The sequence below is a fragment of the Gymnodraco acuticeps genome, unplaced genomic scaffold, assembly GCF_902827175.1.
Source record: "Gymnodraco acuticeps unplaced genomic scaffold, fGymAcu1.1, whole genome shotgun sequence".
Lineage (NCBI taxonomy): Eukaryota > Metazoa > Chordata > Actinopteri > Perciformes > Bathydraconidae > Gymnodraco > Gymnodraco acuticeps.
In genome coordinates, this window is record NW_022989755.1 from 1,967,766 (window position 1) to 1,982,354 (window position 14,589).

The 14,589-nt window shown below is 39.4% G+C and overlaps 1 protein-coding gene across 1 annotated transcript in view; it reads right to left on the reverse strand.

The window, feature by feature from the left end:
• Positions 1-14,589, reverse strand: part of cpxm2 (carboxypeptidase X (M14 family), member 2) — a 36,000-nt gene that overhangs the window by 10,225 nt on the left and 11,186 nt on the right. The window contains exons 5-13 of the mRNA XM_034214294.1: positions 8,822-8,906; positions 7,456-7,606; positions 6,428-6,516; positions 4,228-4,351; positions 3,835-4,031; positions 2,966-3,145; positions 1,873-2,170; positions 1,439-1,578; positions 873-972 (exon numbers count right to left, since the gene is read on the reverse strand). Of these exons, the coding sequence (XP_034070185.1) occupies positions 873-972; positions 1,439-1,578; positions 1,873-2,170; positions 2,966-3,145; positions 3,835-4,031; positions 4,228-4,351; positions 6,428-6,516; positions 7,456-7,606; positions 8,822-8,906 (1,364 nt within the window). The remainder of the gene's footprint in view (positions 1-872; positions 973-1,438; positions 1,579-1,872; positions 2,171-2,965; positions 3,146-3,834; positions 4,032-4,227; positions 4,352-6,427; positions 6,517-7,455; positions 7,607-8,821; positions 8,907-14,589) is intronic.

Sequence of the window (14,589 nt, forward strand, 5' to 3'; positions counted from 1 at the left end):
CCGCGATGAGGCGCATCCCATAGTGAGACATCGAACGGAGTGTTATGAATGAGAACATCTGCGCTCACATTGCTTACATTGACATGGCAAAAGGGAATCTAATTGTTTCCCAGAATGCTTCATATGAAATGCTAATGGGCTAATGAATATCTCAGCCTGGCAAAACATCTTTCAGATATTAGCATCCAGGCAGTCTGTTCAATACAATCGATTCATCCAGATGGGAGAACAGCTGCTTTGAATGTTCTTTGGGATCCTTAAAAAGAGACATTTGCAAAGCAGTTGTTCTCCAATAACAACTGCTTTGCAAATGTCTCTTTTTAAGGATCCCAAAGAACATTCAAAGCAGCTGAAGAGGTAACTTTTTGTTTGAAAAAAAATAGCCTAAAATATTTTTTTTAAGAGGAAACAGTGGCTTGTTTTGAGTTCCAGGAATAATAAAGGCTAATGTCATTGTGGCCATTCGATTTCACGCTCTAAGTACAGAACTACTTTGGCTCTGGATGCTGCATTTTTTAGGCATCAGCAGAGATTGCCTTGAGGACTCATAATCAATAGTAAAATTCAGAGCAGGAGGCCACGACAACACGAGCTATGACTGAGACGTGAGTCAGGCTTTAACCGGCTCCACCTGCTTTTGTTTGTGCTGTTTATACTATGTTTACCTGGAATATGAACGCAATGTCAGAGTGACTCACTCCTGAGGAATAAAGTGACGAGCCTCTGCTGCAAACACTAAGCTTACACATTTTGGAGATGAAGGAAAAGAAATATCCACAAAACAGATATTGTTTTTGGTTAGGATTCAAGCATATAACGAAAAATGAATCGTCATATGCTTAAATCCTACTGAATTAGGTGAAATATGATACCTGTGCGAATATCGTGGCTGATGCCCTCCACAGAGATGGTGGCATTTGCTATTCCGCGACCTTGCAGATCCCTCACCACGCCTTTGATCCCACGATGCACCTGCACATGAAAAGCACGACTCATGCAACCATGTGTAAATTCTGCCCCCAAGTTTACCCCATCACAGTCTACTTCATATTTTTAAATGATGTATGTAACATGCAGTGGTGATGTGTATGGTGTATAATGGATGATGTTCAATTTGCAGAACAGATGGCATGTTTAAAAAAACATTTATTCCAGATCTTGTTTCAATATTTAAATTAAAGTCCCAACATGGGCCCGATCCTCTGAGAGAATAAAACATAACAGGCCTGCATGTCTTCTCAAAGTGGCTGAAAGTACGAAATTAGCTTGTAGAGTATTTATACAGAACTTTTTTCGAAAAATTGTACTGAGAAGAATAAAAGGAACAAACTGAAAGCGCTATCATACTCCTAGAATAACTCAAAATTATGAAAAAGCGTATGTTTTTGTTGCTTTTCTTGTGTTTGTGTGAGTTGTGGGGGCTGCTTTGCCTCTGTACCTGCTCCATGAAGACAAGAAGAGACTCTCGATTGTTCTCCCACTCCTCAGGCAGCTCGCTCTCATGAGGGAATTTGTCACAACCCACATACATCGACAACTCAAAGCAGTTTGTGTGCAAATAGCTGAAGTCATTCATACCTGCCAAGAAAGAGAAACATCTGTAGGCCATGCAGACAGAACTAAGGCCAACATGTGTGTGGTTATTGGATAAAAGTTGTTTTAATTAAGAGTGAAATGGATTTTAAATGTTTCCTTTGTTTGTATGCCTTTGAATTATTACATGATGCTTCCAGTTAAAAACAGCTCTGTTCTGAATATGCAGATGTGTGCTAAACAAAGCTACAGCTCAAAGGATCAGAGCTGAGCACAGAAAACCTGAATAACACAAAGTAAGGATCAGAGAAAAAGACCCCGACAACTAGGGACACTAACTGCCAGCCGCGGTGTGCCACAACGCTCCGTTGATGGTGCCGTCCTCCTTGGCAAAATCCTCTGTGTGGCAAACCCTTTGGTTGGCTGCCGTCATGAGGCGGTGGGTGGAGGCGTAGGAGAAGGCCAGCCAGCGGAAGCTGTGGTCATCTGGGGTGGGGGTCTGCTCCCTGCCCACCCCCAGGGAGCGAGTTTTGTCGTAAGGGAAGGTCACCACCAGCTCCCCTCCCTGGATGTTTCCTCCAAGCACAAAGGGCAACTTCTCCATCCATGCGATCAGAGCCCTTGTCTCCACGGCAACCTACATTAGGGACACAAGAGAGGGGAGGATAATGTAATTCCAGCAATCATGTCAGTATTGTGATTGCTAAATTAACTCCCTCACACTGAAATAAATTGCTGTTCACACGCTGGAGACTAATTTCACTAAGATTTATTCTGAAAAGTCAACCATATTTTTTTAAGAGGCAGCAAACCAGCCTGCATCCAATGGCTTGTATTGATCTAAGGGAATGCCACTGCTCTTTGGACTCATAATTAAAGCGGCCCTTCCATCTCAAAGCGCTGGTGAAGCGAGCGCGGTGAGTTTTCACAGCTTCCTGAGCACAGATGGGGATCCCAGCTCTGCAGCTGCAGCAGCTATTCTGGAGGCTTTGTGTGACTCACTCGCGGCTCTCGCTAACGTCAAAACACAAGTGAGGATGAGCTTTTAATAGATCGTCGGGTCTATTTCAGCTCACCGCCTCTTCGTCACAAATGCATCCGCTCCTCCCTAAATAGACAGCGGTGGTATTCTCGTGAGGATGCTTTATAACCTTTTTTAGAAGGATAAGGACATAAGTAAGTAAAAAGCACTAGAAACTAAATGGCAATTACATTATTAAAGATTAAGCACTTTTAAGAGTTATATTTTTATAACACATATGACACAAAACAAGGTCATGCTAGACATCTCTCAGATGATGAAGCCTGCAGATTTGGGCAAAGATGTGGCATTTCCATAAGCCATACTCTTATATTTGTATGACTTTCCCATAATGTTGCTGAAATATACACATTGAATACGTTTAAAATGGAATATAACTATCAGACTCACTGATGCGTTTTTGAACAGGTACCACTCTGGGATGGGCACACGGTGGTTGAACATTTTGCGAGGGATCCACTTCTTAACCTCGGCTTCCCACAGTATGGAGTTGAGATCTGGGAAGTTATGGTGAATGTCTATTCCATTACTGTTCCATCGACCCAGAGACCACCCGCTGAGCTCTGAACCCTGGGCAAAAGAAAAATGTGAGGAAAATGTAAATTTAAGAAGAACTGAACCAAGCCAAACATCTGGTTATTATAATGTTGTCACTCCTGTTTGTACAACTTAAAAACAAGAGGAAATAATGGTTTGCCAGAGTAAGCGTTCAAAGAACTTAACAAGTTAACCCTTCTTTTTTTGCTTTTTTTATTGTACTGTAATTCTCATTTCGGTCACAATAGGCTAAAGTGCACCACAACCTCATGTCCTAAGTAGGACTTAACGCAAAAATGTTTTCTTTCTGGTGAGGTTTTATAAGTTGATGTACAACAAATGTCTTTACTTTTGAAGGACAATGTGTTACGGTTCGTAGAGTGCATCTACAAATCACTGAATGACATGAAGCCATTGACTATAAAGCAACCAAACAGTGTCTGGCTTGCTTTTGATCTTTACCTGTTCATAAATATTGGCCCTTTTATCTAGTAGTCCTGCAGATCATTTAAAACCAGACTAACAACATGTATTTTATTGTTATATTAATGCATCACAGGCACTCAACATATTTGTCATCAGGGCAGTTCATATCTTCCACCAGATCATTTAAACCAGTTTTCCAGCACGCACCACATGTGCTCTAATCGGGAGAAGACTTGCCAACAGATATGGGGCTGTTCCCTAATATGAGGTCACTAATGGCCGCCCTGCAGACCTACCACTTCAAAGGCTTTCTCGTACCCATCGGGGTTGACGGATGGCAGCAGATGGATTCTGGTCTCCTCCACCAGATGACGTATGCGCTGGTTGCCGGACAGATACTCCAGACACATGAACTGCATCAGAAGGAGGAGCAGCTCACGTCCTAGCACCTCGTTGCCATGGGAACCTGCAGTGTAACGAAACTCTGGTTCACCTGGTCAACAGGTTAAAACGAGAGGAGCAATTTGGGGGAGGGGATTGAGAAAGAAGGAGATTAAATATGTCATCACTGCAATGGCACGTACACGACATTGAGGAAAACACTCCGAGGAACGCATTTAGATGTTTCTGATGTTGTTAGTATTTTATATTAAATCAAGTCCTGCCTAATTAAAGCACACTATACTCACCAACTTCATGCTCTCCTGGGTTGTCAGAAATCTCTATGGCGTACAGCTTGAGGCCACTGTGGCTCTTTCCTATGTTATAGATCCGGGTGATATTAGGGCACATTTCATTGACTACCTTCATAAGCTGTGGGAGGAAAATAATGAAGCATCAGCAATCAAGTGTTTGCATTAACTAATGGACATCAAGCAAGGAATATTTCATTCGTTTTCATGGGCTTGAAGAACATTTTGCTGCTAATCCTTTCAAACAGGCACCTTACTTATGGACAATCATGAGTAAATTAATATTACCCAAACAATTCTGACACAAAAGCCTTTTTGTTGTTTGCTAGCATCCGTAAGAGACAAGGAGGCAGGTTCAAGCAAGTCAATTAAGTGAGAATGGGCGGGCTTAATTGCACCTGGTCGGCCTTTCTGTTCCTGTCAATCAAACTGAGTAATAATATTTCAGATTTATTTTTTTCGGGCTGCTGCTTATTTAGTGATGAATATTACGCTTTAAAGTGCAAAAATGTAAACTTAAAACCTTATTTTCAAGTATTTTTATTTTGTAGTAGTTCTATTTAAAATGCTCGGGAAACACAACATTGTAAAAATTAATCTCATGTTAATCTTATGAAATTTCCAAACCAATATCACTGTGCTCTGTCACAGATCTTCTTTAATAACACTAACCGATGAAGAGGGGGTGGCCTGTGTGGAAAAGCAGTCAAGGTAATTACGAAGACAGGCTTGTGGAGGAGCTGATTAAAATAGCACCCACTATCATTTACCCATGTGGGCATGAGAGACACAAAGAGGAAGTGCAGCTGGAAGGAGACTAACAAGCTGTGCTGAAATCTGTGTTTAGTCGTGCTTCCAGCTGCGGCAGAAGTCATTACACAGTCAAGAGTGATGGGGTTTTAATTAAATCGGGGCTGAATCTTGACTTTTCTAACCAAATAAATCATTAAACAAACATCTGGTTTTGTTAACAGAGGATTACAAGTTGGCAATTACATTCTTGCTGCCAATTTAATAAAGCAGAGGACTCCCCTGGTAAATATACCTGGATTGTGTTTACCAGGATCAATGTATAACATCCTGCTTCTTGATATAATCACTACCTTCAGTATTTTCACATAGTAGAATTATTTTTTTTCTAACAGAAACATACTAACTGAACAATATAGAATGTGTTCTAATTAGCTTGCAGTGACTTTTTACATAAACCAAGCGTCTTTGGGTTCAAGAAAAGTGCTATAGAAATAAAATATATTATTATTATTATATTATTAAAGAAAAGTTTATTGTACCAGGGTAATCGCAAACTATATATATCATCTTCGTATTCAAAGAATGTGGAAAAGTACATTTTTCCCACCTATTTTATAATGTCTTTAAACTGTCCACGCTCTGATAGTATCAGTCATCCAGTGGCTACAACATTACCAGCAGAGGTGTTCTAAGAAAAAGGCAGTCCTTGAGCAATATAAAAGATGTCTTTTCACTCCTCTCATGGGGCATGCACTTTATTTGAGGAGCCACACTGGGCTATTTCAACCTTGAGGTTCGAGCAGAGCTATTTAAACTGCTGTGGGGCAGGGGAATATAGGGTACAGGTACCTGCATGAAGAAAATAAATGTCAAGAGTGAAAAGGCTTTAGTTTAAAAATAGTCATTTTTTTCTTTTTGAAGGTCTATTGAGGCCGGCACCCTGTCTGACGTGTATATTAACCTCAAAGGGACAGAGAGATAAACAAACGGTACATTAAATCCATTCTGTCACACATGGGAACAAAAGCTTAACAATGAGTCAGACCTTCTGAGCATTATTTGGAGTCTTATTGTGAATAATAACAGCAGTTTAGGACACATGTAGTCCACAGGGGAGCTGCTACATTATATATGATTGTAATTCACAGCACTTGTACCTTCACATCCACTCAGTCACGCTGTAGCAAGTGACAAATATAGCTGTCCTCCTTCTCGGTACACACAGGCTACTGTTCATGACAACTATATGAATAAGTAATGACACAACCCAGGACGTGCTTAATGCATTTTCATGTGGCTGGCAGCGCTCACTTCGCTTTGTTCTTGCAAAGGACACAAGTTGTCTGGTGTTGGCTCGCACTCACACAAGATGTTTTATTGCTTCATGCTCTGGTGTGTCTTTGAATAAGCAGGCGGTTGATATCTTTTGTTTTCTGTGACTCACCTGCCTCATTTCTTTGTAGCTGTGGTGTCTGAAGTCCAAGTCGTCCGTTGTTATGACTTCATTGCGTCTGTGGTAATAATTATTTGGATCTGTGGGGAAGAAGAAAACATATAAAAGCGGGCGGATAAGTTATTTTTATGTACAGAGGAAAGGAAGGATCAGTCATGTAAGGTACGTAGAGACTATAAACGCTGAGCACCTGCTCTCTATCCTCTACTTATGTTCATTTTATATTTGGTATTCGAAGACTCCGATATGTGTGCTGGAAACTAGATAAAAAGCATGGGTGTGTAACAAAGGGCAAACATGAGAAAAGGGCTTCTGTTGAAAAATAGCTTAAAACTTTGAAGCCAGATCTCTATAAAGCCTTTTAGATTAGAATGCATGTTTTTTTTTATGCTCTCCGGACCATGGAATCCAAATATGTGGTTTTAAGTTGTTTCCATGGGGACATCTTTGTCCTTAAAGGTCTGTGTGTCTGTATTTTGGCTACACATTGATGAGAGATTTATTAAAGGAGCTGAGGTTGAACTGCCAAACACTCACATCCTTGCTTTCCCTAGTGAGGCTCGGATTAAAAAAAATTGAGTTTTTAAATTGGTAACATGACGCATACAGACTTTAAGACACTTTAAAATTGGACCTTTTTCCATTTCCTATCAACAGGCAACATCCTGCCATAACCCATGACTGCTGTGTTTGGCTAACTGTAACCAGGTGCCCCATTGTGCACTTGATGATCAAGGTCCTCTACCTTAGATATTTAAAAGTATATATTTTAACCAAACAATCTTTCTCTAACCCAATCCAAGCGCAGTATATGCTTTTTCCAAACAAAACCACAACCAAAGCAGTGTTGGTCAGATTTTCTTTTTTTTCAAACAGTGATGCCGTCCATCTATGTTGACATTATGTATGTCTTTCTCCGAGCATGATTGCTTCCCTTCATGACCAGTCCCATATCATATATTCTTCTGATGTTTTAACCCTTGTATGTCAGGAATAATTCGTCAATACAAACCCGTCACCTGGCATAGGACAGCCAAGGATCTCCACTCTCATACAGATGTGTCCGTTGCGAAACCAGGAGCGAGGGTTAACTCGGATGTATCTGGCGAGCACTGGGACTAGGAAGATGTTCCGGACTGGGATTTCCTTTTCCCTGTTGCCAGTGAAGATCTACTGAGGCAAACACATTCATCAAGATAGTAATTAAAGAAGTGTTTTTGCGTGAAGTGAACATTACTTTATTTTAGCTATTTTATTATTTGAACTTTACCAAGAAGGTATTGTTTTTGGTTTGTTCGTTTATCTTTTTGCCAGCAGGAATACAGAAAAACTTGGTGGAAAGGTGTTTCATGTGCCAAGGAAGAATCCATTACATTTAGGAAAGTATCCAATTAAAGGGGCGAACACTTTTTTACACTTATGGACACAGCCTTGGTGTAGCTCTGCATTATATAAGTGTCTTTGTAGTTTATTAGTGTATTGCCTTTTAATCAACACCTGTCAATTACGCAAATGTTGCTTAAAGTGTAATCCATTGATATGAGATTAAAAGTGCAGCCTAACAGATTAATAACATTAGTCACAATGTGTAAACGACAGGACTACATACAGCAGATGTAACATATAAATATAACTAATTCAGTTAGAACATGCACACTATAATGCTGTGTGGGTCCACATAACCCTTAATCAAACACAGACAGATGCACCTGTAGGATGTGATACAACTGGGAGCTTATTATACATTTAAAACATTATGGTTCTTCTCTGCACCTTTTGGTATTTTGCAAGACAAACAGTGCGGTTTGGCATTTGGATTTAAAGGTGAGAGTGAGTGGGAGCTTGTTACTTGTAGAGTAAATTACTGTGGGGCATAACCTCCCACATCTGTGACATCAGCTGCCGCACCAGTGTACAGTTACAGCAACATTTCATTAGCTGGGATGTAAAAAGCAGTAGAGAGAGGCAAGGATATGATTTTCTTCAAAAACATCATCTGATATGCATGTTTATGGATCATATGGTTATTATTTTACTGGTCAAATGCCTCAGCTGCTGCTTTAGATTTGGTTTCTATTCAATTACATCAAGTGCATAGATGTATCTCTGATGATGAGCCAGGATGAAGTTCCCATCTGCTTGAGGATCATCAGTATTTACTACTGCCTTCCAGCTCATTAAGCCCAGAGACAAGCAGAGATCTAAATGTTTCTCTGAAATTGCTCTTGGGCAAGAATAACTTTTTTTATGATGTTCCAGCCAACATGGGAAATACTAAACACGACTCCCTATGAAGGGGTAATAATGAGTTCAAAAGCCTGATATTAAATGCCTATTTCTTAGATATATGGATACTAGTTTCTAATTGCCATGATTGTTACTCACCATGTCCTCTGAGCCGTTCTTCAGTGTTATCCAGGTGTGACTGTCATTGCTCACCATGACCTTGTATGAGGTCACCCAATCGCTCCTGTTAGCGTGTGGAAGAAAAAATACAAATCCTCTCAGTGTGAATTTAATGCAAATGAGGTGACTGTGAGAAAGTCTCTCAGTACTCGGCCAGACACGTTGAATGCTCACAGTCTGTTTCGAAACAGGACAATGGGAGAGGAGGTCAGATCATTCGTATTAGTAGTGTCACTTGAGCCTGTCGCTGCTTTAAGTTTTGGAAGAGGAGCAAAAGTTACGTTTGCCACGCATCTGATTTTCATTTGACCTAGGGTGAGTTTGGGTTCTGAATACAAGGAAACTTTGCCACCATAATCAGACTGAGTTTTGATTCACTTCATTCATTCAAATATTCATTTAAACCGCCAAAGAAATGTAAATGCTGGTGGGAATGTAGGTGTCGACAACCAGGCTAACAATACACAGAATCCTATATGTGGGTGATGTTATTGTGAATGCTAACTAGCATAGCATGTGTTCTGACATTTAAACAGTGCAGTAAATGTTATAGAAAACCATGTTGGTGTGTTTTACATACTTCTCAGGCATGTACAATACAAAACCTATTGGCATACTCAAATTTGAACTTCATTTATGCAATTCAAACAGTGAAAATAACATTTTCATTGCATTTTGCAAATGTTACATGATTGTATAAGGGAAAACAGTGCCAATTGGGAAAACCTGGCTTAAATAAGCAACATTTTCGGGTAAGATATTGAATAAAGCACATTTCACGAGTGTTTTCATGGTTATGTGAGGGTTCTCAGAACCTAAACCTAAAAAAACACCATTGTGAATGTTGCAGTCATTTACAGATAATGCATTAAATCGGCATCCTAACAAACCAAATATAACAAACCTTTCGTTAAAAAAAAGTCTTACATTTCAAAATGTCCTGGTTATGAACCTGGCAACGATAAAATAGCTACGCCATAATATACAAAGACTTAGCTGGTGGATTCAAAAGATCCATCAAGTTTCAAACTCCTACTGAAATATATCCATAATAAGAGATAAATGTATAGCTGTCTGGAACATAAAAATAACTTGAAATGTGTACAGGAGTTGTGAAGCTAAGACTTCAGCGGTTTCGTTGTTTGAAAGTATCTTAGGTAGAGCACAGAGAGGTGGAACATCAAAATAATACAATGTTTTGTATTGCAAACACACTTCACTGGTGATTTACTGTCCCATCAGAGCTCTGTGAGCAGGATGTGGGATGACAGGGACTCCCATGCTTCTGGATAAAGACATCAGTGCTGAGCTGGTCAGGCCTGGTAAGAATTCCCAGTTCTGCTAATTAAAGCTCTGTTATAGACAGAAACCCCTGAGTTGGCACTGTCGACAGTAACATGCCCTACAGAGCTAATTGCGGGAGAAATTCTGTCTCAGCCATCGGTGTCTTCTGCACCCTCAGATCGTGCTTGCCTTGAAGGAAAATTACAAACACTGATAAAGTAACTCCCCATGCTCTCTAACTACACAGCAGTTTCCAGAAATCTGTAACCCACCCTTTCCAATTAGGAAGTGCAAAGGCCAAAAGTTGTCAGATTCGCATTATTACCGAGCAAAGTCAGAGTAGAGGGTAGAGGAAAATGTGAACAGGAGCATTTATGTTTTTTCCTAGTGAAAAAATGACCCTGGTAAATTCAGATTAATTCCGGCATAAATTAAACAAATATTACCTCTGTGCTTGATTTACTAAAAGTAACGAGTAACATTTCAACGCGTGATTTTTAACTTTACCTTAAAAAACTGTACTAAAATAATAGACACTGCACTGGCACAATTATAAAAGCAATAGTGATGTCAGATACTAAACGCATGCTTAAAAAAGATCTCGCAGACTCCTCCACTAAGGCAGTGGGAGGTGAGACTTTACCCTTCCCTTTGTATTTAGATGATAGGTACATAAATTGCCATGGAAACCAGTAATATCATTTATAGCTTAACTAGCTTCACAGACAATAGCCGTGCACAGCAGACTTATCCAATCTTACAGTAAGTAAAGACCTACTGTAAATATAATTAAAGTGGAAATGTGTATAGTATAATCCCTTCTTGTTACATCGCTTTATTATTTCTGTCATCTGAGTGTGATGAACAAGCTTACTGTGCAGACAAATCTTTTCTGTGTTATTTTGATAGTGAAGTGACCTTTTAAGGGTCTGTACTCCAATCAATCATACTCATAAATCCTTAATCCCACAGTGAGGGGATCAGAAAAGACTTGTGAAAAGGGCAAACAGCAGTGACGGTTCAGAGCCATGTGGATTGGAAAGCTTGTTTTGTTTATATTAGTGGAGTCAAATGTTCCAGTCGGATTTACAGGAAAATCCAACTCATTTAAAGTTCTGGAGCAATGTTGCCGTCTGCTTACATTCAATTTTCATTTCCCATAGTTATTTAGAAAATCATGCCATATGCAATTAGATACTTGGCTGTTTTTGAATTGAATGTCAATGTTAGCAACATGGCTCTATGCACTGAAAAACCAAAATGTTGACTTTAATTAAATGTGTTATGTCAATACATTTCACATAACCGTATTAGGTTAGTTGAAAGCAATAATATGAACTTGATATTTTTGCTTTCAACTAACCTAATAACGTGTGTTCTTTCAGTTTAGCAATGTTGTTTGTTGTTTGTGTATTACTTTGCTTCCAAACCAACACACTCTCACTCCATAATCGTCCAGGAGCGACGTTTGGTCAGTGTCCGTGGCGTGCAGTTGTGACGCTCCTAGGCTCCTTCAGCTTCATAAAGGGACGCAAATAGCTTTCAACTGATTGCAATGTATTCCCATCTGCGGCGGGATTTGACGCTCATGGAAGCACGGCATTCGTTTGTGTCGGCTGCCCTTAAAGGCAATGTGAGCGTCCATTCTCATTGGATAACGGAGAATTGTACATCCGGAAGTAAGTATTCACCTTACTGTCGATTGATTTTACAGTGATATCTGCACTACTCATCGACTAAAAAAACACCAGATTATCCTTGTTAATCACACAACATTGATTGGTTTAAATTGTGTGCAATGCTTTTGTATTTTTCCCCTTCGATTCGGAGAAACAAATATTTTTTCGGAGTAAAGGATGGCAGAAGACACTACACTACCCAGAATCCCCAGCTATCGTTTAGGACTACACCATGTGCTCTGTTTGACAAACCCTGTGAGAGTCCTCAAGCTCTGTGATTGGAGAGTGTGCTCCGAGGGTTACGCCGAGCGCGTCGAACAGCACTTGAAATGGGATGGAACCACGGCAGACTGTCCAAAACTGGATTTGAACTGGTCCACCGCGTGCAAATATGGCAGTAGCCATCGATCAGCTTAAGATAATATATACTTTATTGATCCCAAGTTGGAACATTTGCGTTACATCAGCATGTGTAACTATTGTAAATATGCAGTGGTGTTTATTTATAAATCATTTAGTATAATCACACAAATTCTGTCTTTTATATTTAACAATTCTGTGTTCTTTATTTATTGATTGTTCAATACCGGACAAGGCCGGAGATGAAATATCTACATACATCTTATAAGAGTATTATGTATAATATCAGTTAAAATAAGTGCTTCAACATAGTTAACATTGCTGGAGGTATGCACAAATATTGATAGATGTCTTGTAATGCACTATTGAGGAACCTGCGACCCAAGTTTTTCATTCAATGCAGAACTACACCATTGTTGTGTATATGATATGTCAATAAACCTTAGAAAATCTTGAAATCTTGAAAGGGATGTGCAAAATAGTCATTATATACAGTCTTTAATTAACTATTAGTAGAGAATAACGAGTAATGAATATACTTTATAGGGATCCTATTAATATCTAATAATACAAATAATGAAATTCAATAACATGCTTTAACCACTAGGTGTCCCTTTATATCACCTGTGCACCTTTATGGTGTAAATACAGCCTATCTACCAATTGGATCAAATATAAAAGTCAGCCGAATTAGTGTTGATACTGCAAGGAGACATATTGTGTGAAAAGAAATGTAAGCTGTTGTTTAATTACTGATATATTTATGATCCACGTCACGTTTTCAGTTCCTCATGTTTGTCTAGAAGTCTTCTCATCAGGGCTCTATAAATACAGAACTACGGCAGATATGTAATATTTAATGCAGCAGAACCGTGTATTACAATGCCGTTATGTGATGACTTTCAAAGAGAAAAGCAAGCACACTCGGAATAAAGTATTATTTTATTTTTTTTAAATGTTTTCGGTCTGTTTCCGGTATTTGTTAATGACGATGTGCTGTGAGATGTGAGACTGGAATTCCATCGGATTTTGTTAAACTAATACGTTTGCGCTGTGGACCAACACTATACATTGACGGGGAAAGGGGTAGCAATAAAGATAACACCATTAAACAGTTACACAACATAACAGAAATAATATCGATAGCAGCGTCCCTAGCAACCACCTTGGTCACAATGAAAACGTTCTATGGACGCAATTTCCTGAAGTAATCTTCGTAATAACTAGCAAACTAAAGATCATGTACATCCACTGCATACATAATCTGAAATAACAACTCATATTTCTCGCATCAAATGACATCAAAACGCATTTTAATGGCCAAACTAACTTTAAAATAGGCATTTTCCACCGAGAATAAAACGAAGTTCGGCCATGTTTTTTTTTTCTGCAGGGAGAAATTTGAAGATCACGTGACATAGAATGGAATGAATGATGACAAAAAACGGGGTTTGTCAAACAGAGCACATGGTGTAGTCCTAAACCATAGCTGGGGACTCTGGGTAGTGTAGTGTCTTCTGCCATCCTTTACTCCGAAAAAATATTTGTTTCTCCGAATCGAAGGGGAAAAATACAAAAGCATTGCACACAATTTAAACCAATCAATGTTGTGTAATTAACAAGGATAATCTGGTGTTTTTTAGTCGATGAGTAGTGCAGATATCACTGTAAAATCAATCGACAGTAAGGGGAATACTTACTTCCGGGTGTACAATTCTCCGTTATCCAATAAGAATGGATGCTCACATTGCCTTTAAGGGCAGCCGACACAAACTAATGCCATGCTTCAATGAGCGTCAAATCCCGCCGCAGATGGGAATACATTGCAATCAGTTGAAAGCTATTTGCGTCCCGTTATGAAGCTGAAGGAGCGTCACACAACTGCACGCCACGGACACTGACCAAACGTCGCTCCTGGACGATTATGGAGTGAGTTGTCCAAACAGCAACCTGTTAAGCCCCAAACCCCCCCCCATCTTAATATTTAAGAACCTATTAATGTGTTATACCAGATTAACGGGAAGAATATCAGCTAACTGACGATATAAACCATTTTTACCAAAACAAAACACAAGTTTCATAAGAAGCATCTAAATGACCCCTGAGTGAAAATGCTAAAGACTTTGGCACAGAACTCAAGATAAAAGATACACTTATTACTTATCGTAGCTGCACATACAATATATCCGATTAAAGCTGAGGTTCCACAGATTATTTAGGTATATATATCATCACTGAGTGATCCGAACTCTTGACAGGGGAAGCAAACAGACATCACAACACGTACCTTTACGGAGCTTTTACGGGAGATCCTTTCACCGTAGCTGTCAATCTGATCAAAAGACGTGTTCAATGGCATTTAAACGAGAAAAAACGCGGCTGAATCGGTTAATCCATAGGTTGATAATGTTTCTGTGTAATAAT